We start from the raw sequence: 23,769 nt of genomic DNA, 5'->3' as shown, positions 1-23,769 counted from the left end.
AAGTACGTGCGGTCGACTCGCAGCCAGGCAGTCTGCGCTGGCTTTCCATACAAGACCGGTTAGGTAGCCCGCTATTACCTTCCATAGAATCAATTATATGAGATGTTTTCAACATAACAGCCAATTTACTTCGACTTCGATTACTTTTTTCACAATAAAGTATGCAAAATGATTATGAAAATCGTCAGCTAAAAATCAATCAGGTTTTATATGTACGTTGGCCTATAGGTCTGAAGGCCTCTTTTATCTTTCTAACCGACGATGCGACTCTCGTTGTTCAATGAAATCAAAGACATGGTAATACACTACTGGTTAATTCCTATCAGTGTCGTATCTTGGCTTGCACTATCGGCGAGTGAAAGGCGTGACCACACTATCGGTATGCGCAAAGGCTTCCACATGCGACACTTTGCTGCGCTAAATACTTTGAATTTAAAAACGTGCCTTGATTTGAACACAACCTTATACACAACTTGGACCTATTAAATCTTTTCATTTGGGCAATTCAACACGCATACAATATCTTATTTCGTGTTTAATCGGTATAGATCAATTATAAAGAAATAGGCAAGGCATAATTCATTAACACCATGTACGCCGCCATAGGATATCAAGCCAAAATTCCTGCTTTTGGGTTTAAATCAGCAAGTGTATGATCAAATGATGTCATATATAAGTAATGTATAATAGATGATAAATATTTAAACATTAAAATTTATCCAGGTGCCACAATCAGCGAGTATAAGCAGACATTATTTACAAATATGTATGAATATATTATTGCGTTTTTTTGATAAGTCAATGACTCATTTAAACATCAGCGTTTTTGATAACTTTGATACGATCTATTTTATTGTACTTATACTACTAAAAGTATAAAACAAGATGTGACTTTAGTTCGATGACTTCAAATCGGTTATGTGCTCGACTGTTTATCAAAGTAAAATAATAAATAGATGATGATTGACGTAACGAACAGACCATAGTTTCATTTTTAACTGTTAAACAGTTACTCGTATTAAAGATGTTCTTATATATTCCTAGACTTACTAAATTAACTATATACTGTGATACATCCTGTGATCGAATAAATAAATACCTAATGAAAAACGATTTACATAACCGTGTACTTTTAAAAGCACGTTCCAACCTGTGGTTTTTCTGAGTATAATCATTATCGTCTCATTGCAAATCACGACTATGTGTTAATTATTCAATTTCGGTAATTAATAATGTAGATTACATTTACAGATTAATTGCAGATTACAACTGCATTATGCAGGTGGTTTTTATCAATGAAATACGTATCATCATCATCATCAGCTCACTATACGTCCCCACCGAGGGGCTCGGAGCCTACACCAATTTAGTAGGGGTGACGAGGCCATAGTCAACCACGCTGGCCAAGTGCGGGTTGGTTGACTTCACACATATGATATGTGCAGGTTGCATCACGATGTTTTCCTTCACCGTAAGAACGTCGGATAAATGTACATATGTAAATCGAAAATCGAAAAACACATTGGTACATGGCGGGATTCGAACCCAGGACCTGCAGATTGCAAGTCAAGTGCTTAACCCCTGAGCCACCGACGCTCTACGTATACGTATATGTTTTTTAATTAACCGTTTTTTAAAATTCGTAAATTATTTTATTAGCACAAACTTTACCGTGACGCGTATAAAAATAATTAAGTACTCTGTACAAACTAACAAACTATTTTGCAATACTAAATTTTAAACGTCTTTTATTCTTCCAAAATTAATTTGTTTTTTGTAGTCTTTCGAAATACGAATTGATTGTTATGATTTCACTGAAAATTTTTAAGCGAGAAAATTAAAGCGGGAAAAAGGAAACAAGAAATTGTACAGATCTCAGTTTTTTATCGTTGGTAATATACAAAATAATGCATTTTTTATGTAATATCATATCTCTTTAATATTCAGTACGAAGGTTGCTTAAATTAAGTTAATTGAAAAGTGAAACGTTTTTAGTTGGGTAAAAATTCGTGATCACGGCATGTAATAAAAACTTATTAGGCATTTATACAAAGCTGGTTCCGATCGGTTTTTGTCATATTTTGCGACAAATCTAAACATGTTAATAAAATTGGAATGTCTGTATATAATATCAAGAAAAATATCATATATCGTATACATGATGTATTTGTGTTGATGATAACGAAAACCCAATTTTGAGAAGATTTGTTTCCGGATTTATCATTTTTAAATGCCTTATTGTTAGTCTCAGCCGTTACGTAGTCCATGGATCAAGTAAAACCGAAATTTGTTGTTAAATTCTGTCATACGCCTTTTGCTACACGCACTAACGAACTGATGATTTATCAATATTTACTGAAACAAGACATATGGCTGTGGCAAATGTCGTTTGTCATGCTAAACGGCTAGTCCTTTGTCTGTTCGAACGGAATTTTTTGAAGAAAATGGAATATATTAAGGAAAAAAAATTACATCAGTATTACCATAGGCTTCCACTGCGGAATTACAATAAGGTTTTACATTTATTCTGGCAGTGGAAACCTACGATTTACAACACACGATAATACTTTAACGTGCCTACATTTATTAACTGTTTCAGAAGATTTGTCTCTTCGTGCAATCTGTTAAGTGCATCCGGTCGTAAAGACTACAATTTACAATTTACTAATTAAAATACTCGTAAACATATTTCGTTAAATGAATGTTTTGTAGCATTTAAGATCGTATTAGTAGTATGTATTACAAAAATATGATGAACATTTGTAATCCCACAGCTAATCCTCAACAATACATAGGATATGTATAAAACTAAAAAAAATTCCTAAAAATAAATGTAATAAAATTGTTGCCACTATTCATCTTAGGTCTAAATTGGCCTATAATATGGTAAAAAGTCATAATTGACAATGTATTTTGTCTAATAATTACGTCATGAGTAACTTTTCAGTGCTTTGTGATGAGTTTCTTTGAAGCGTGGTCAATGCTCAATAGATCCCGAAATAGATTGAGCCGTTGACTTGAATATCCACGTCAGCAGCCAGGGTCAATGCGTTAACCTTGCGATATCAGCGGTCTCTGAAAGGAAATCGTACTACAATTCAATATTCCTTTGAACATTGTTACCACATTGCACGCTTGCAAAATTCTTTAATCGCGCCAATACAATTTTTATTTTGTTCGACGCAAAAACTGTCAAATAGGACAGACTTCTTGCCAAGTATTGTCAACACTCGCTGCACGACCTTTTGTGTGGTTGCAATAAAGTTTCGGAATTGTGAAGACGTGCTTCAATTGATATTGCAACAAATCTGTCAATCCCAGAGTCAATTTCGTGTAGTCATGGACATAATAAGATTAGCTTTCATTTTAAGATGTTTTTCATAATGCATAAAATAGCACTTGACAATTGGTCAATTTAGTAAGCAGAAGTTTTTATCTTTGTTTATTCTTCTTTTGAAGGTTAATTGGATGAAAATGCTGACATCGGAAAATCCTTTCCGATTGTGTTTTTGTTTTCACCACGTTAACTAGTGTATAAACACTTACATATCTGCACCCCCTTCGTTGTTTAATGCTTACTATGGTAGTCTCTTCGTAGTGTTTATGAAACAAAATCTACACTTTAGGACAGCTTTAGTTACAATTATACTTCTCCGGGTCAGTTATTAAATACTAGCAGAGCTGGGCATTAACTCGTTAATCCGTTAATCGTTAATTAACGAAGTTAACATTTTGCTTAACGGATTAACTTTTAAGTTAACTTCAAAAAGTGTTAACGCTTTTGTTAACTTCCGTTAAACTCAACTTCCGTTAATAAAAGTCCGTTAATCGTTAAATTAGAAACTTGGAGACGTGCTGTCATTTTGTTTAAATAACGTGCCACGCCACGCTCGTAAGTTCAACTATGTTGGGCGACTGTCGGCGACTCGAATGGTGAACCAACGAGTTGATAATTGATATATGTGAAGTTCGCGTGCAAGTATGATGCATCAGAGCATCCGGGAAAGACGTGACCAACAGGACCAAAACAAAAGAAGGTTCGAAATAGTATATTTCATTATGAGTATATAAAAGCATGAGTATGTAATAGCCCATATTCCGAACGCTCTTCGCCCCTCAAAAAGTGGCGTATTGCAATACGCCACTTTTTGAGCAACTGTATTAAAACACTTTTTACTCGTGCCTTCTCTTTCCCAACTGTAAAAATGATGTCTATTAAAAAGAAAAAACCAATCACGAAGTTTTTACAAAAAAAAAAAAAATCATTGAAGTTTTTATGATTCATGCAAATATTTCTAAAAAGAAGCTCCTAATTTGTTACAATATCAGATTTAATGATTTGATTCAATGAATTAGGTTAGGTTTCATTTTATTTCATCTCATTAAATTTCATTTTCATTTCATATCAATAAAAATAATCTACTGAAACCTTGGCTGTTTGGGCATGGTTCCCTTTGCCTACCCAGAATGGGCGAAGAAAACAAAAAAATCTTTGTTTGTATTCTTTTACGGTTGGCGCCATTTTTCAAACATTTTAGTTAGTTGAGTTTATTGTGTTTTTAGCCGACTTCAAAAAGAAGGAGGTTATCAATTCGACTGTATTTTTTTTTATTATTCTAATAAATTGCTTAATTTTTTCGCAACCGTATTAAAATAGTTGTTTAGTACACGTGCGGAACTGTCATTACAACTGGTTCCTACTGTCAACCCTCACCTTCGGCTGCGCCTCGGCTCGGGTAGACATTTGTCGGAACTCTTTGCAATGACAGGCTTTCCGCACTCGTAATGAAATATACTATAATGCATTCATACTTGTCTCTAATACTAATGTGTTATAGAATGTACAGTCAAATTACTATTTTAAACAAGTGTCGCCACAATAAGTGCGAAATTAGTATGTATAATTTTGGTATGGTTAACTGTTAACGATTAACTTTAACTTGCGTTAAATTTTCGAGAATTTAACGCTTTAACGATTAACGAAGTTAATTTTTTAATTAACGGATTAACGATTAACGAAGTTAACTTTTCGATTAACTGTGCCCACCTGTGAATACTAGTAAGTAAAACATATAGAAGATTGCTTTATTAGTACTCGTGTTGTTTGTTTCAATGAGATTGAATTAGAAAGGGCGATTGTAAATATGAAAGTTACTGACTGGCAGTAAATAAGGCAACGACGTACTATATGCTTACTTCAATTCCTTGTTGTATTGAAGGTTAATAATTTATCTAGTTTTAAAATTTATACAGTTACTTTTTAATTTATTATTTCTTTTAAACAGACTCAAAGCTGTGTGCCTTAATTAACATATAAGTAGATATATTACTTTATCTTTGAGACTCTAGTTTATATTTTGTATAAGATTATTTCTTGATTAACGAAAAAGATGAAACTAATATACGAGTTTTTATCGAATCATAAGAGAAATAAATAAATATGCGAATAGTCTGACTATGGATAGTGAACGAGAAATTTGCACATATAAAAAAGTTTATTTTAAAAAGATAAAGACAGTTTTTAAACTTTAATAGCTTAGCAACATATATCTTAAAATAGAAAAGAAACACGTGTGTTTTGCATAATATTTAATTATCAAAATGCTAATTTATTTTTGACAAAATTTTCCTATCAAAATAAAACAACATATTTTATGGCGACAAAGTTTAAAAACATGTTATCATAATAAATTATGTGTTTTCTGAGAAGACGTTACGGATGTACGCCTATAAGTATGATTCTAAATTTGTCAGTAAATATTTACTTTAGAACAAGTAATCGGTCTTTAAAAGTGTTATGATGTAAAATAAATTAACAGATTTTAGTATCAAAAACAAATTAATATTTAAGACTATTACTATAATCGAGCCTTTTAGTTCGGACATATTTACTCTTATATATAATTAATAGTCACCAATCTAAAATATATAAATATATACTAGCTGTCGTCTGCTACTCCGTCCGCGCGGAATGAAAAAACTTAACCCTTTCCACTCCAAGGCTGTTTTTGTTTTTATTCCACCAGCTCCACGCTAAAATTACGTTTTTTTACTTTTAGTGTTTTTTGTGTAATTTGTAAAAAAAACGAATTTTTCTTATTTAATAAACTTTGTTTTATTAGTAATTACATGATACTATATGAAAATCCTAAATTTTAATCTTTATAATCCCTTTTGGTTCTGCGACTTGTTTTGGGTGCCCTAAAGTCTCCAATGAGTGACATGAGCAAAGTTTGTCTGTACTTCTTATGACTCATTGCTACTTTTCCATTTCTTACACTCCAGTCTTTATACAACACATATGAATTTATAACAGAGACCTCTAGCCCCCAGAAAAATAGTTTTCTCCACCACTTGAGTGTTTTTCTTATAAAGCAGTACGAGATAAGTTGTTTCCGACGCGAACTTAGAACGGTGCGATAACAACTAGTTTTATTATGTAGCATCGATAAAATTTAATTGAATTATAGTATCTTACGATTCTATAATATGTTTAATCCATTCGTGATTCAAACATTTTAGTAACAAAAATCCCTCCTGTTTTAAAATTTTCCGAAAAAGAGGTATTACACCATGTCGAGTATAACTCGACAGTGGAGCTAGTGGAACAAAATTAGTGTCGAGTGACACTCGACATTGGAGTGGAAAGGGTTAATAAGTAGCCTATGTGTTCTTCCAGACTATATTCTACATCTGCACCAAATTTCATCAAGATCCGTTGAGTTGTTCTGTAGATACCTTCAAACAAACATCCATCCATCCATCCGTCCATCTAAACTTTCGCATTTATATTATTAGTAAGATTAATTTTTGTCCTGACAATCCCGAACAAACATGCCACTAAATTAATAATTTATGTAGAGTTCCGGAGATATCTGTCCGCTCGTACACAACTGTGTGTGTTTTAACAAACATTAAATGAGTATTTGTAAACGTAACATAATAGCCAATTTGGTGATTACATTTTAATGTTATCAATGCGTAATAAGATGTATTTAATCGTGCATCAGTATGTCGGAAATCGGACCAAGTTAATCTGAAATAAAGGATCTCGACACGTGACAGTGCCATTAAATTATAAAATAGCTTCGATTTTATTTCATCTGATGGAAAATGAACGGTAAATTCCATTTATCAACGCATTTACTTGTTTACTTTAGAGGGAGAAATAATTCTGTGATACAAAGATTAGTTACATAACCGTCGTCGCTACTTTTGGAAGAACTCTTCGTAAAATGTTCTTTCATGCAAATAGTTAGCTAAAAAGAAAAAAAAAAAAAAAATTCTGGTACATTTGTGTGCGACGCACAACTATATAAAGTGCTCCATAATGTTCTTGGTTGATAATGACCTAATTTAAACAAAATATTCATTAGATTTTTATATAGCTATTCTCGTTAATTGTTGCTCTGATCTCAAATGACCTTTTTCGACATTTAAAATTAAAAAATAACACATCTATTTTGTTACTTTGAGCATTCTTTTAGAAAAACGTGTGATAATTGCTGCCACCGTTCGCTTTTAGACGTTATTAGTTGATTGCAGAGATGTTAAATATGTACATATGTTTACAAAATACGGCACACATATACAGTAACTAGTGTTAGTGTAACAAATAAATAAATATACATTATATTAGAAAAATGCTGTATCGTTTTGTATCTTAAGTTATCACCAGTTGTATTCTTAGAATTCGGCTAACATGATGTATTACTGTAGATGCATCTCTTTGATTTATGATCTTTATTTATTAATCTTTATTTATTATAATTAATAAAGTCTCTGTACAATAAACGGAAGTTCGCCGTTCCGGAGATACCTTCTAACAAACATCTATGGATCCATCTACACTTTCACATTTATAATATTAGTTAGATTTATAATTTTTATAATTATGGTGTCATATTTTACAAACACCACGTAACCTCAGTACATATTATATGGTTTTTACGCATCATTGTCGCATGCGGGTGCGGGTCCGTAATCAGTCCCCATGGAAGTTTCCTACGCCCGAGTTCCTTGAACTGATAGCCGGGTTTCACTCGCCTGCTGCGACAACTGCAATTAGTGCAGCAAGACTTGCTTAATGCTATTAAGTATGGATCGCTTAAGTTGACCAACATAAATCTGTGGTAAAATTATAAAGAGGACTATAAATCTGTAACTGATAGATAGATTTATGTTAATCTGTAATCAATTTACAGAAACAAGAAGCCTCTTTTGAATAACTTCTTATAAACAAAATATAAAAATTAAAAAAAAAAACAATTTTGTATTGTCTGTAATATTTTAGTAAAGTAAATCATATAACTATTGTTAAATGTATGTTATTTTGATATTTTTTAAGAAATACACATAAAAAATTATCGTATCCGAGTCAACAATAAGAACGTGATGGTAACATAGGTTACTTCTCAACTCTCTGTTTTAAAAAAGCCAGATCTTTTTGCAATGTCATTGTAAGTAGACCGGAAGTGTTTTACATAATGTGTTACATTTGGGTAATTATGTTTTGATTGATTGGGTGATCTTCTGTCAATGCGCGCGCTTGTCGGGAGGTAAGTTAGCGGTATATAGGCGGGAAAGGTATTGCGCGTGCGCGTATTTGCAGGCTGTGTTTGTTGCGCGCATGACGGCTCAGCTGCGGCATCGGCGCGGTCGCAGAACCGCGGTCTCGTAAACTCAAATTGAATCTTATATAATCTATATTGGACAAAAGTTTCAGACTTCGAATTTTTCAAAATTCAATTAATTATTTATTAATATTTGTTAAGTTAATACTAGTTTGATTTTTTAGTGATACTTGTGATAATTAATAACTTAAAATGTTGACGGGATGGAAATTGCTTTTATCAAAATGTAAGTTTTTTTTGCTTGAATATACTATTTTTTTGACTTAGTTACACCGAGTTGACACTGAGAACAACATCTAAAATTAAATAGATTGGACTAGATATTTACAAAAACATTTTTACATATTTTTGAAGAAAACCTTATTTTGCAAAAGTGTTTTTACTTTAGTTACCGTTTTTACGTACCTGAAAAACAGCTTCGAACACATTATCCTATATACTTCACGAAGTTCATTATTTCACCAAGTTACATTTGTATCAATACTTATCTGGACAAAAGACGTATATCATTTTTTGTAAAAATAGGAAAAAGAACCTAATTTCTATAAATAATTAGTTTTAATTTACTTCTTCGTGTTAAACAATATGTATTTCTATTTATTTACATCTCACAATATAAAGCGTTGATCAATACTCTTTAGAAAAAGCTACAATAAAAATATAGCTTATCGTACAAAGCTTCTTGACGTATTATTTTATCGACATAATCTTAAGTACTTAAATAGTTATATAACAAGGAACAATTCGAAGATAATTACAGAAACAAATATCATTGAACTCTTCACTTGAATTAACAGAAATCTTCAAACCACATCAACCGGTCATCGAAACTATAAGATAAAGTTAGCAGATAGAAGAAGCAGGTTCACTATATGGTTTGCCTTTTTTGAAAATCTAACAGTAATTATCATTTTTTTGTATGATTTTTTCATAATTATCTATAGAAGTTAGAAAATTTAGTTTAAATATGCGTCACGTTTCTCTACGCTCGATGTTACGCGCCTCGTAAACACGTGTGCCGCGTTCATTCAACCGATTATCTTAAAGGATACAAAGAAAGGCATTATACTCGGAATTCTATACGATGAGCGCTTTAACGAAATATTCCATTCCTTATGAAAACTTTTTTTTTATTGTAATGCAAAATAATAGCAAAAATATAGAACAAAATACTGTGAGCATTCACTTTTTCTCAGAACCAATACTTTTCTATAAATGTCCGTAACTAAAAGGTTAATTCATATTTCGTTGTAACGAGTTATCTAGTACCTAACGGTAAATTGTTGGTTTTTCTCCAAACAACTTGACTTAGCCAACGTGATAATTAACAAGAATAATAGTAAAATGTACTTTTCCGTATTAACTGGGGGGAGGCATTTTTAATATCTGCATAAGGATATACACATCTTAGGAAGAAGTTATCTACATCACAGTCTAAATATGATGAAAACATTGTCATTAAAAAAATCTTATTATCCGTAACAATATACCTAAAAAGAAATTTAAAGAAAAATAATATTTCTAATTAGTTGTGTTCATACGTTACAATATTTGTTATACATTAAGACGGAAAGTGCAGAGCAAACAATTCGGGGAGCAGTTACACCGCCGCAAGGTTAACCGCAATATTCACATCCTATTTGTGGTTAACATTCGTATTGCAGTTTCTTGAGCGTGAACGTTCATAAATCATTTATTTGTTCACATTGATTATTTTTTTTTTACCTTTTACCAACAACAAAAATACTGAAAGACTTTTTGCATTTGTTTTCACTGAGTACTTCTTAGTTTTATGTCTAAAATTCTCAATTAAAATCTGTCGCTTATCATCACCCAGCGAACAAAGAGCTAGCTGCAAAAGCTTTGTATATTCAAACTCAAAAATTGTCTTCACACAACTCTTCAAATCATCTTATAGATTTGGAAAAATTAAATGACAAGAATCGTAACACCTCGAAGCCAATGGATGACGCTAATCTATTTTCGATATGGTCTTTGAAGTAAAATTAAAATGAACCTTTACCGGTAATATAATAGACCCCGGAGCATCTCTAATGGGTTCATTTCACAGTTGAGTTAATTTTGATTTCTAAATTAACTAACAATCAGCCGCATCTCGACCTCAACATTTGTTCTAACACAAACGTAACGTACTGTATTGTGTTTCGCGACGGTATATTAATGAATGCGTTACGGTTTAACACGTTCAAATTAAAATTTTCATTATTCCCAGACTTCTTGTTCTCTACTCTGTCAACGGCACGACTTGTACCATAGCTGTACACTTTTGTCACGTGTATACTTACATATAATATCATGTTCACCACGTGATAGAATGATAAAGTGTCGTACTTAATTTAATAAAAACGTAAAAGACGAAAATCTTTTGTGTCGATCTTACATAAAGTGGGAACCGGGCAAAGAAAATCATCTTTTAATGACTCGTATATCTTTTTTTTTTTTGATAAACTGAGATATCTTTTTTCATAATAATATATAACACAGAATTATATATCAGAATAGAATTGTATAATATAACAATTTGCCTTTGCCTTACGTTGTAAGTCCTTTTTGTCCACTTTCTTCTAAAGGCGTCGTAGGCATTGGACATCAATTCCGCCATTTATCCCGCCTACTATAAGTCATAAACACTGCCGCTTAATTTACTGCATTACGGTGAAAGGGAGCCGAGCTCGTCGGACTGCTCTCCTGTAGCGATTGGCAATTAGACCTCGCATTCGATTCCCGACTACAAGCGAATACTTCGATTAATATATCAAGGCGCTAGAGATAATATCTAGACTCAGTCTCTGCAAATTATTAAATGCTATACGTAAATTTGAAATATTTAAAAACGTCTAAAATGCACTGTTAAAAAACATACATTTCAAAGTTCATTGTAGAACATAGCCACCACAAACCATACATCATAAAATGTTGTCAGTCATGTACTCGACAGACTTGAAACATAAATTAAAAAATTCAATTACGTATACCACATTCTTCGCTCTTAGGTTTACCTAGGTTTGGGAGAAATTTAAATTAAAGTTAAGTAAGAAAGTTAAGTGCGGTAAGAAAGCCTTCGACTTATTACTTATTATTTTTTTTTTATAAAAACTCTTACCTAAGTTGTAACGACAATTTTATCATTGTTAACCTCGTTTTTTACGACGTTATAATAAAGTAGGTACTACTATGCGACATTGTAAATTACATTTTATCAGAAAAATAATAAGTAATCATCTCCTGCTTTTACTGGAAAGATGTATCGTATAAAAAATGATTATCCGCCGTGTCTCCCTGACACAACGCCAGCCTGTCTGCCGAGTGCCAAGTAGAACTGGTCGGGCTCGAAGGACCAGTCGGCCGCCCCGATAGAAATCTGTACGTCGTTGTGTTACGATAAAAACCATCACTTCTAACGAGTTTCTCAATTCCAATACCAATTTAGTCCAAGCCACTCTGTAAGTGCGGGTGGTGGAGCAGTCTCTCCTTATTAATATGAATTTTATCGACCCATTAATGGTTAACATCGGTCGGGATTTCTGCCTTCAATTCAACCGCTCGCGAACTGACGTATGCTAACGGACATACAGATACATCTTGGTATTCAACGCATATACGACATTCGAGCGGAAACTATAAAAAGTTTTTCGTGAGTCGAATACAAAATTGCTCTTAATAGGAACGACTCTCTTGAATTTATTCCTTTGTTCCATATTTGAAAATCGAATTGTCATTCGATATCTTTTTATGTGGTACTTTTCTAAAGAGATTTGATTTTTTTTTAATTCGAAATTCACAATTCTGTCAAGGTTGAAAAAATATAAAGCATGAAGAGTTTAAGTTCGGTTCCTTGAGGTTCGTAGGAATGAGGCCGTGAATTCCAATGTTGAATGCTGGTTTATCACGCGCTTAGCATGTATAAAGTGGACTACACATTAAGTCCATTGGGTAACTTATGTTGTGTTTGAATTATTTATAGTAGTTATTTAAACTTTTTACTCTATGTTTCACTACTTAAATTTATAAGTAGAAAAAAAGCATCACCAAAGGACGTTCGAGTATAAATGAGGAAAATACCAATCGGTGGGTTTGAGTCGGCGACACAATTTCTGTATCTAAATAAAAAATACAGTAGTTAAGAGATCAATCTGATGAAATCAGTGAATAATTAAATGGTATTAATTTAACTAAATGACAGTACGATTGTAATCTTGTAATATATTCGTTTTAGTTTAAATTAGATGTTTTGCTCGATAGGTTGATAATTAATTATTATTGTACCAATAAAAACTGAGTGCACATTAATTGTAATTACTTTATGACATTTCGCACTAACTTGAAAGCAATGAATAATAGTAAATTGTATTTTTCCCATTGTAAAAACAATTTACATTTTAAGAAATACATTTGTTGTTTTTTGTACATAAATATTAGTACTCGAGTTTTATTTATAGTTTGTGTTTGATTTTGCTTCAACGAATTTTTATTTTTACTTACCTTTTAATAACGTATTTATTTGGCATTTGAAACTAAATAATAGCATTCAAAGTAGATAGAGATGTAGGTAATTAGCGGGTAGAATAAATAGTGTTAATAAGAAAAAGCTGGGTGTGCTCTGTAGGGCGAAGCAGTTTTTCCGGAAGCATTTATTTTATAAGGCGCAAGTTCGGCCCCACATGGAGTGCTCGCACCTTTGGGCGAGAGCACCCCAATACCAACTTCTTCCATTTCACCGCATACAACGGAGAGCGACTCGAATCGTCAACGACCGTGCTCTTAGCGATCGGTTTGATTCTCTGGCCTTGCGGAGGGACGTCAGTCGCCACTGCATTTTTTACCGTCCATACCACGAGGAGTGTTCCGAAGAACTGTTTGGAATGAATTCCTGCCGCCGAGTTCCGTCATCGGACGATAAGACAGCCTGCCAGGTACCATCCACATCACCTGCATTCCACAACGGTGCGATTCTCGCGCAATTTCCTGCGTCGCACAGCGGCGTTGTGGAACGGTCTGTCCTCGACGGTATTTCCAAACCAATACGACTTGATGAAAGAATCATAATTTAACTAATACTATCTTCTTGTGGCGTGAAACGAACAGTGTATTCATACGTTTCGTTTCAATACATGGCTTTACGTCATAGTTTAGCAAATTGAATTGTTGAATGCGATGCCATAACAAAATACACAATGCCTCCTGCACTCCCAGTTGCATGGTTCGTTGCCCACCACAGTTATCTAAACAAAACCAACCGCTGTTAATTCGCACGCGACATGTTTGTGATGCCTGTCACTTGTCACCCTGATTGAAAATTGCCATAATTAAATAATTACGTCAACATACAAGACGATACAACATGCCTAGACCATAAGATTTTATTTGTGAGATTGGTATTTGTACTGCAAAATGGATACTATAGATAACTAACTATCAACACTATAGAAAGATTATAAATTCAAGTGATTTGTCAATAAAAAAATATTGATAAAAACTTGTATATAAAATCTCGATATTAAAAAAATACCTATGGTATCTAGTTGTGACTATCCTGTCTTACACCGCTTTCCTTTATGATTATAAAAAAATCAGTAAAATCTTTAAAATTGTTTGAGTATTTTTCAGGATATCTAAAATACTTATTGATATGTGGCTGTTGTAAAAGTAAATGTTAATCGGACTAAGGTTACAATTACGTGCGAGAACTCGAATATTTGAAATTCAGTTCATAATTTATAGATACAATAGAATTTATAGATCGGTACAATGCTCGATGACCTTAATAGAGCCTCCGAACGAGTGGGTCTAAAAATGAACATGGATAAGACGAAGGTCATGTCGAATATCCATGTTCCACCCACTTCGATAACCATCGGAGGCCATACTCTCGAAGTTGTCGACGAATATGTCTACCTGGGGCAGACTGTCCAGCTAGGTAGGTCCAACTTCGAGAAGGAGGTCAATCGCCGAATCCGACTCGGATGGGCAGCGTTTGGGAAGTTGCGAGATATCCTCTCGTCCCAAGATCTACCGCAGTGTCTCAAGACGAAAGTCTTTGACCAGTGTGTGTTGCCAGCGATGACTTACGGAACTGAGACGTGGCCCCTCACTGCGGGCATCATTAGGCGGCTCAAAGTCACTCAAAGGGCAATGGAGAGGGCAATGCTCGGAGTCTCTCTGCGAGATCGCGTCAGAAATGATGCGATCCGCAGCAGAACCAAAGTAACCGACATTGCCCGAAGAATTGCAAACCTTAAGTGGCGATGGGCTGGCCACATCGCCCGCAGAACGGACGGTCGATGGGGCAGAAAAGTCTTAGAGTGGCGGCCACGGACAGGTCGACGCAGCGTGGGTAGGCCTCCTGCAAGATGGACCGATGACCTGGTCAAGGTTGCGGGAGTGCACTGGATGCGGGCGGCTCAGGACCGGTCATTGTGGCAATCGATGGGGGAGGCCTACGTCCAGCAGTGGACAATTTCAGGCTGACAATGATGATGATAAGCAACGATATGTTCCTTGTGTTTATTTTCATAGCTCGGCAACCTGAATATATTTTTAATTGGAATTAATAGGGAAGCGGAAACTCTATATCTTTATATTAATCAGTTCCGTCTTCCTTTTGTTTAGAAGGAAAACGAAATGAATCACGTATCTGAATAGTTGAAAAATTTATCGCATCTAAACATTTCAATGGTTAAATTTTGTTTACTACTACACAGAATTTTAAAAAGGCTTACAAATTACACTATTTATAAAACAAATTACTCTTCAACGTTTGCGAATTTTTAATTTTTCTCTTACCTTTTTACATAATTAAATTCTAATATAAATTTGTATGTTTAAAAACTTTCATAGTTATATAAATTATACAATACTTTAAATGCATAGATACATGTAAACAATGTGCAGTAAAAGAGGACCTTAGGTGAATGACAAAACTTTCTTCTGGTTTCACTTAACTTTAACTTAGTCCGAACAAACAAGGCAATAGCAATAGACACATCTTTAGCAATTAAAGTTCATATACATCGGTTTCACTAAGCTTCTGTTTAACGGTCACAAAATAATGACAAAAATTTACAAAAAATATTCACAAAAGATTACACATCTTTGATGAATGAACGTTTTTAACAAGTGACATCCGTTTCTGTTCGAGTTAGAAAAGAAACAATTTATGTTTTCAAAAAAGAATTTCTCTAAGTTATTCGAATGCAATCTTCGCAATGGCTCCTCAGTTAATTTTTCTCTTAAAAAGATTTAACTACTTAGTTGTTAATTGTAACCGAGGTTATCTAAAAAATAATCATTACGTCATATAAATTAACAGCTCAAAATGACGCCACGTTAAATCAAATGCAACTAGTAATTACTGAGACTTCGGCTTTCTAGCGATTAAGAAAGCCGATATTTATGTTAATGCTTCAGCCCGAAAGTGCTTCATCAGTATTACATCGACCCGTGTTATATCGTCATATACGATTATGTATTTTTTATTATTTAAAATCAATATTGAAAGTGAGTAATAATTACTTAATTTATTTGTGAATGTTATCGATAATGTTATTTTGTGTTATGTAGGTAATTAATAACTGTGTCCTTTCATGGCGGATATAGCCCGCATTGAAAGTGTACCAGTAAGGAATTGGAACAAGCTGTCAACTTCAATCTTCGATCACATTTTGAAATTTTTACCTCTCCGCATCGTATTTATATTACAACACAGCAATCTCTTACTTTTTGGACTCGATTTTGTGCTTTGGGATTTTTATCAGCTAATAAAGATAATTTTTTTTCGTTTAAAACTCTTTATTTTTCAATTTAAACGGCTTGCGAACGAATTTCAAACCTAAAAATTAGATTTGTATACAATGTCTATTTTCTCTTTCAATCCAAAACTATTTGCTAATCTTTTCTCTATAAATTTTTAACAAGTAATATTTGTTTGCAGTATTTATAATACCTCAGCGATGGGTGATGGCGATCATGGGTTTCCTGGCGGTGGCGAATGCGTACACAATGCGCGTCTGCCTCAACATCGCCATCACGCAGATGGTGCGCCGGCGCGCCCACTCGCTCGCGCATGACCATGGCTCCTGCCCGGGAGACTTACAAGAAGCTGCCGGTGAAGCCACCGTATGTTTTAACATTATCACCTGTCATAAGTTTTAACATTTTCGTAATGTTATCTATCATAAATCTTGACATATTATGTCGATGACGTTACGAAAACGGGTGTATCGCAAACATTCGTGATAGACCCTCCGACCTTATTTTTATGTTAAGTTTACAGAATAGGTCGATGATCACTTCGGTATCGCCGCACGTTTGCCGCCTTCTGTTATAAAAAAAAAAAAAGGTTTATGTCTTCCAAATCTATTCATTAGTCGTAAACGTAGTCACTAAGATTCGAATGGAAGGCCATTATGTAGTTACATAGTAGTAGTAGTAGTTACTAATATTAGCGAGTAATATGTAGATGAGACGTTTATGGACTTCTATCCTATTTTCGTTTAAAAGTCTATGAAGTTCATTAAAATAAATGAACTGCTTAATAAGTTTTTCTTTACACAAATATTATAATAGAACAACTTTATTAAGATTTACGTTGTCAATTCTTTTGTGATAAATTTAGACTAATTTTGCATATTCCTTTATGTTATATAGGTAGACTCGTAGTTTCTTACATAATAAGTTCTATAACTAATTAGACCAATTTACATTTGACATTTTTAAAAATGCCTTTTGAATTATTTTGTTTTTACAAACCTCGGAACTACCTATTAGAGTAACCCGTTGTTATACTTCAGGTCTTCATTTCGATCTCCATTGACCCTGTCTTCTGCCAATTATAGTTTTAACAATTTTTTGTTCTAGGAAATAAGCGGATACGACTGGGATGAGGAAACCCAGGGCATAATTCTCAGTGCGTTCTACTATGGGTACATAGTCACACATTTACCTGGCGGCATGTTGGCGGAGAGATTCGGAGGGAAGTATTCGCTCGGGTTCGGCGTTCTCAGCACAGCCGTGTTTACTTTGTTTACCCCCTGGACAGTCGCCACTGGTGGCGCCACTGGGCTCATCATACTACGAGTGTTGGAAGGATTAGGAGAAGTTAGTATTACTTATAATCAGTTGTAAAAAAAGTACATAAAATTTACATGATACGCACAATTTTCGCAGTACAGTCAATTCACTATTCTTTTAAATATACGCATGGGAATAAAGTGATTACAATGACGGATGTTTTAACTTTACAATACGTAATCTTTATGCATTTTCGTTTTATATTTCCATACTATTACTTTAAGTTTGTAAATAAATAAAATGATTGAATTGTTTTAAGTCTACCCTGATTGAGTCATATAGCCATTCAACTAAGGACTGAGTCGAATGAAAAATCGATTCTTAATTTAAAATCTATGCATTAGATTCATAATATCTAATATCCTTTATTTGTTTATCCAGGGAACAACATTCCCAGCTCTGAACGCGATGTTGGCACGTTGGGCGCCAGTGTCAGAGCGGGGTCGCATGGGCTCCCTAGTGTTTGGCGGGGCACAAATAGGCAACATCGCCGGTACTTACCTCTCCGGTCTCGTCATCAAGGAAACCGGTGAATGGCAATCCGTCTTCTATCTGTTCGGCGCTGTTGGCATCTTATGGTTTATACTTTGGGTGAGTTCTCATATAAATAAAGTAAAAGATAAACGAGTTTATCACCGTATTTTTTTAAATATGTATAGTATAAATGTTTGTATGCCAATTTTAATTATTTTTATGTACTGGCCATAAATAATAAAACTGTGTTTATATTTCGTTATAGGTTTTTAATAATAATTAAATAATTATGATAATGTGGTGTTTTGCAGGCTATACTGTGTTACAATGATCCGGAATCGCACCCCTATATTTCTGACAAAGAAAAGAAATACTTAGAAGAAGCACTAGGCAGACATCAGAACAGCCAGCCATCTGCAATACCTTGGAAAGCGATATTCATGTCAGTGCCGCTTTGGGCTCTAGTTTGCGCACAGGTAAACAATACCATAACATAGTTTTTAGCTAATTTTAACTATCTTACTTGACTTAAGTTATCCCGCAACATGTAAGGCAGATTCGTCGTATAACATTTTCAATTCGTAGACGTTTCGATTTACCTTATTTGTGCTTGAATTATTGATTCAGATCCAGTTAAATCCGGTTAAAATAACGGTAAGAATATGTTAAGATGTTAATTCAACCTTGACATTTATGGATGGTGTGAAGAAACGGTTAATGGGTCCGATAATGTAATAAGCAAATAATGTTTTTTTTATAATGCGTACCTACCACGTCAAATAAGCGTGTTAAAGTGCGTGCCCGTTAGTTTAAAGAGTGTTGAATTACATGTGAAATACAATATTAGTTTTTCACTAAGATTATTTAACATTTCGACAACGACCCAAAGGCGTTGGGGAAGATTATGAATTAACATTTAGTATGATCTTGGCACATCTTTCGCTTTGCCTTCATCCATGCATGTTTTAACATAAAATATTACTTTCAGATTGGCCACGATTACGGCTACTTTACAATGGTGACTGACCTGCCTAAATATATGACGGGAGTGCTCAAGTTCGATATCCACCGCACAGGCACGCTAGCCGCGCTGCCGTACGCCGTCATGTGGCTCAGCTCCATAGTTTTCGGTTGGCTCTGTGATAACATGGTCAAGAGGAACTGGCTCACCGTTACTAACGCGAGAAAGACATTCACTACAATAGGTAGGTTGAAAGGCATCACACAACCCTATTGGCTGACTATTTATATTAATATTTTAAATCGACCTAAAAAATCGTCTAAATGTTTTATTTTTGTTACTTCGTAGCGACGCTCCTGTAGACCAATTTTGTTGATTCTTTTTAGCTCACTGATGTTAGAATTACATAATAATTGCGTTATCTTCTATGTCTAATACATACGCAAAATAACTTCAATAGGTATTCAGTCATGTTGCACTGCTATTCTACGAGATTTTAATTGTAATTGCTAATTACGTTGTTATGCAACAGTAAAACGTGAATGGTTAACTAAGTAAATAAATTTTTAAATTAATATTTACATCAGGCATTTCCTTGTTTTGTATGCACTTTGCGATTACGCATATTCATAAGACATCAACGTTAACCGTAATTTTATTGCAATTAAATCCTTCTTTCACCCACTGCCTTAGTTTTGTTGTATAAAACTGTATTTTTAAAAAAAAACTTTTTTTTATTAATGTTCTATGGACTTTTGTCTACTATAGGACTTAAGTTTTGCTTAAAACATTTCTCGTTTTTCCCATTATTCACCTAGTTATTCTAGCTCAAAGTAAGGGAAAGATTCTCTAAATATTGCAGTTCGCAAGCAAATTGATAATTAAACTCGACTAATGGTTTAATTATCATTTTTTTATTTGTGTATTTAATATAATTACTATTAGTGCTTATCTGATTGCGAAATGCCTTGGAATCTCGTGAAATACCCGTCAGCAGCTGTTGTTGACGTCATAATTACAAGTTGCTCCTTTTACCGCGTCTGAATAGAACAATAATCATATTTTAACATGTACATTTCAAACGCCCATAAAAACACAAAACGAAAGTTACGTTTAGCTATTCTTTAAAGTACCTAAAAATAACAGGATCATAATAACGACCTGATCCGTTAGTATTGTTTTGTTTTGAGATATATTGTTATTCGATTTGCTAGATTACATTTACTATATTACAAGGACTGTGTTCTCTTGATGTCATAGACATTATAAATGGTAATGTCGCCTGATATAGGACTGACAGTAACCGACGGTAGCCTCGTTGCAACCGATCTGCCGGAACAAACGGGTGCTATGCAACGAACATAGACTCACGACACGCTTTCGCCTAGTCAGCGATTAGTATTCCTTCCCAATGCACCTACAGGCCACGACAAATCTCATGCTGTAACCAGTACCCGTCCCTTCACTTGATATAAGGCGAGCAGTTAATGTATTTTTTCCTGCCTCAGAGATGTACATACATCGCTGTACTTTTTAGCCGACTTCAAAAAGAAGGAGGTTATCAATTCGACTGAATTTTAATTCTAGTCATGATCTAATTTTAGTCATGATAAAATTAAGTGGTATTAACACAAGGACAACAATTAAAAAGTGTTTTAAACATTTATGTCCACTTTTATGTATGCTTGCTATATATCTAAGAAAATTACATTTATTAAAAAAAAAAACAATCATGTCTTAGTCTATAACCCTACAATATCGCTGTTTCTCAGACACCCAACTAAATATTTTTTTTAATATAGATATCGACTCATATTTGTTACACTTGTGTAAATACATATACTGTGGGTATGTTTACATGAAAATGTCAACTATTAACTATTTTGTTTTCTTCTTATATTAATAATTTTGTATTTGTGTTTGATCTGATATGTAGAAAGAATACAGGTGCTGTGCCATTACGCTACGATGACGTAACTTTGTCGAATGTTATTGTGTAGTAGTTTTACAATTCTCCTAAAAATTTGTCCAAGGTTAGGAGAATTGACTTACAGTAAAGAAAGAACTGTTGTCTTTAAGAAGTTATATGGAATAACGAACGTACTTTTAAGTGACTTTATTTAAGCATTCTTTCGAATTAACCAATCGATGTTAAGTAAAATAATTTTTCCAGCTTCTGTGGGTCCTGGTATCTGCATGATCCTGGCATCGTACTCCGGCTGTAACACTGACACTGTGGTCATCTTGTTCACGGCTTCAATGGGTCTGATGGGCGCCTTCTACCCTGGGATGAAGGTGAACGCGCTCGACCTGAGCAGCAACTACGCGGGGACAATCATGGCAATAGTTAACGGTATCGGCGCTATCACTGGTATCATCGCACCATATCTCGTCGGATTACTGACCCCTGATGTAAGTGAAACTTAGTCATAATACAGGAGAACAGCTAAAAAACTATCATTTTCTTTAAATTATGATAAAAGTTTTCTATGTTATTTGTCCGAAGAAAAGATTAAAGCATTGTTAATCTTCCTAGACGTATAACGATGCTATAGTTTAGGAGGGATGTGCATCGCAGTCATGTATTAAATTATGTATCTTTTCAGTCACTGTAATTCGTTTTGTAAAAGTTAAATATTGTTTCACAACAAAACATTGCATGTTGTACTAGACTGGTTTTACTTCACGGTGATTAATCTTATAATCGAAGTAAAATAACAATATGAAATGAAAAATATAATTAAACGAAAGAATCAAGTCAAGGTCAATAACTTATAGTTAACTTTTATAATTATTTTATTACTTTATTCGCATAATGTGCAATAATTAAAAATATTATAAATCAACAATAAATGGTTCTTTATCCTTTTATTACCAAATTAGGCATTTTTTTAGAACTAATAACAAAGAATATCACAACAAGATAATAGTGAGTAATTGCTTTGTTATTCTCCGTCATAGAACGATTTGCAAAACAAATTGTACCGAATTATGATACTTGACTTCGCTGAAACTAACTTTGGATCTAGCACGAATATTTGTGACAATCGCCTTCGTATCGTCATCATTAATTATGTCAAAATATACGATGATACGATATTTTTTTTATTTTATTACTAAATTTATCGAAAACAAATTTAATCGCAAAACATTTTATGTTTAAAATAATGTTTGTTTTTGTTTTAAAAAATATTAATTTGTATTTTCAAAACGTCAAGACTACTTAAAAATTATATTATTGAACTTTACTAAAAACATATATAAATAAAAATAATATAAAAAAGAGATATAAAAAATAAACATAAAAATGATAACCTAATACGATATTAGAAGTTGACTGCCTGTTATTAATTGCGCCAATAATATAGGTGAATTGAATCCTTGATTTTATTAATTACAGAGTACCCTTGTGCAATGGCGATTAGTATTTTGGATAACGTTGGCCGTATTCATATTGACGAACTTGGTGTTCGTGGCATGGGCGTCCGGCGACGAGCAGTGGTGGAACAGGCCAGCACAAGACAACAAGAAACAACAGGAAATTGAAATCCCAACAAATAATTCCGTCAACACCGATATTAGACTGTAAATAGAGGTATAGGTAAATTATAGGATCCTTTATTTACATTGCAGATGCACTTATTTTATTTAATCGATTATTTTCGATCAATCGATTCAATGCGATTCCAAGATCGATAAATTGTTTAAATATTGACACAACTGTTCATGAATTAATTTTTACGAAACTCGGTTTAAAACGGGTATCGATTTTTGTCATTTTTTTTTACACCATAAGGTGGCAAAAAAGTTAGCGGCCACCTGAATTTATTTCAGATGCGTTGCCTAATTCTAACCGACGGAGGAGAGGAGGCAATTAAAGAGAATATTCCATATCCACTCCCCTTCTCATCCTTTCTTTATATAAAAGAGTGGGAAGGGAAAGAGGATTAATTCAAATTGTTGATTTAAATTGTTAAAATCTATAGACTATAGACATTTTTTTGTTCATAAAATATGAAAGTATCGCGCAAGTATAGATATTTTTTTCATGATATTTTTATGTAAGACAGAGAGTGATAAGAATGTAAGACATCATTAGATTTTTATTCCTTTATGGTTAATTAAAAAATAAATGGTCCACGAATGTTTATCCCCCGCTTATGATTGATATTACTGACGAATTTAGTAGTTGATTTTAATTAAGTGCCTCGCTGCAATTTAAATGAATTAGACATGCTACCTATAGGTAACAATTCTTAGATCACGTTTTTGTTCGTGATGTCCCGTCTATTCATAAAAATTTTGAATGTCTTTGGTATAAGTACAAAAACCATAAAGTATTCTTTGATTTATTGACAAACTTTGAAAATAGTTTCAAGCTGCCAGTGCTATGTGATAGAATTAGCGTATTGTTATTTTTATTTTAATTAAATGTTTTGTACGTGACTATATTTTGTTGAATTAGTTCAATATAATAATAATACAATTATATTAGATAAAATTTTAATTGGCTTAAAATTTAGACACATTTGCAAAATGGCAATACTTTCGCTTAATCTAAGTCTACGTGTGTTGACAGCAATGGTACTAAACACTCAAACGAGGTTATCT

General features: G+C 33.5%; 1 protein-coding gene across 1 annotated transcript; it reads left to right on the top strand.

The window, feature by feature from the left end:
* Window positions 1-8,616: 8,616 nt before the first annotated feature.
* Window positions 8,617-23,120, top strand: LOC106718073 (putative inorganic phosphate cotransporter). The gene is made up of 8 exons (XM_014512069.2): window positions 8,617-8,859; window positions 16,585-16,769; window positions 17,511-17,750; window positions 18,105-18,314; window positions 18,509-18,673; window positions 19,186-19,402; window positions 21,332-21,570; window positions 22,559-23,120. Exons 1-8 carry the CDS (start codon window positions 8,826-8,828, stop codon window positions 22,745-22,747), a joined length of 1,479 nt encoding a protein of 492 aa, XP_014367555.1. The 5' UTR covers window positions 8,617-8,825; the 3' UTR covers window positions 22,748-23,120.
* The last annotated feature ends 649 nt before the right edge of the window (window positions 23,121-23,769 follow it).

Source organism: Papilio machaon, chromosome 10 (genome assembly GCF_912999745.1).
Source record: "Papilio machaon chromosome 10, ilPapMach1.1, whole genome shotgun sequence".
Taxonomy (NCBI): Eukaryota; Metazoa; Arthropoda; class Insecta; order Lepidoptera; family Papilionidae; genus Papilio; species Papilio machaon.
Note: the sequence above shows the minus strand (reverse complement) of the source record. Positions and strands in the feature narration are given on the sequence as shown.

Coding starts and splice junctions, on each gene's coding strand:
- LOC106718073 (XM_014512069.2), top strand. CDS start 8,826: ATGTTGACGGGATGGAAATTGCTTTTATCAAAAT. Junction 17,751..18,104: donor TGTTGGAAGGATTAGGAGAA/GTTAGTATTACT, acceptor TTGTTTATCCAG/GGAACAACATTCCCAGCTCT. Junction 19,403..21,331: donor AAAGACATTCACTACAATAG/GTAGGTTGAAAG, acceptor TAATTTTTCCAG/CTTCTGTGGGTCCTGGTATC.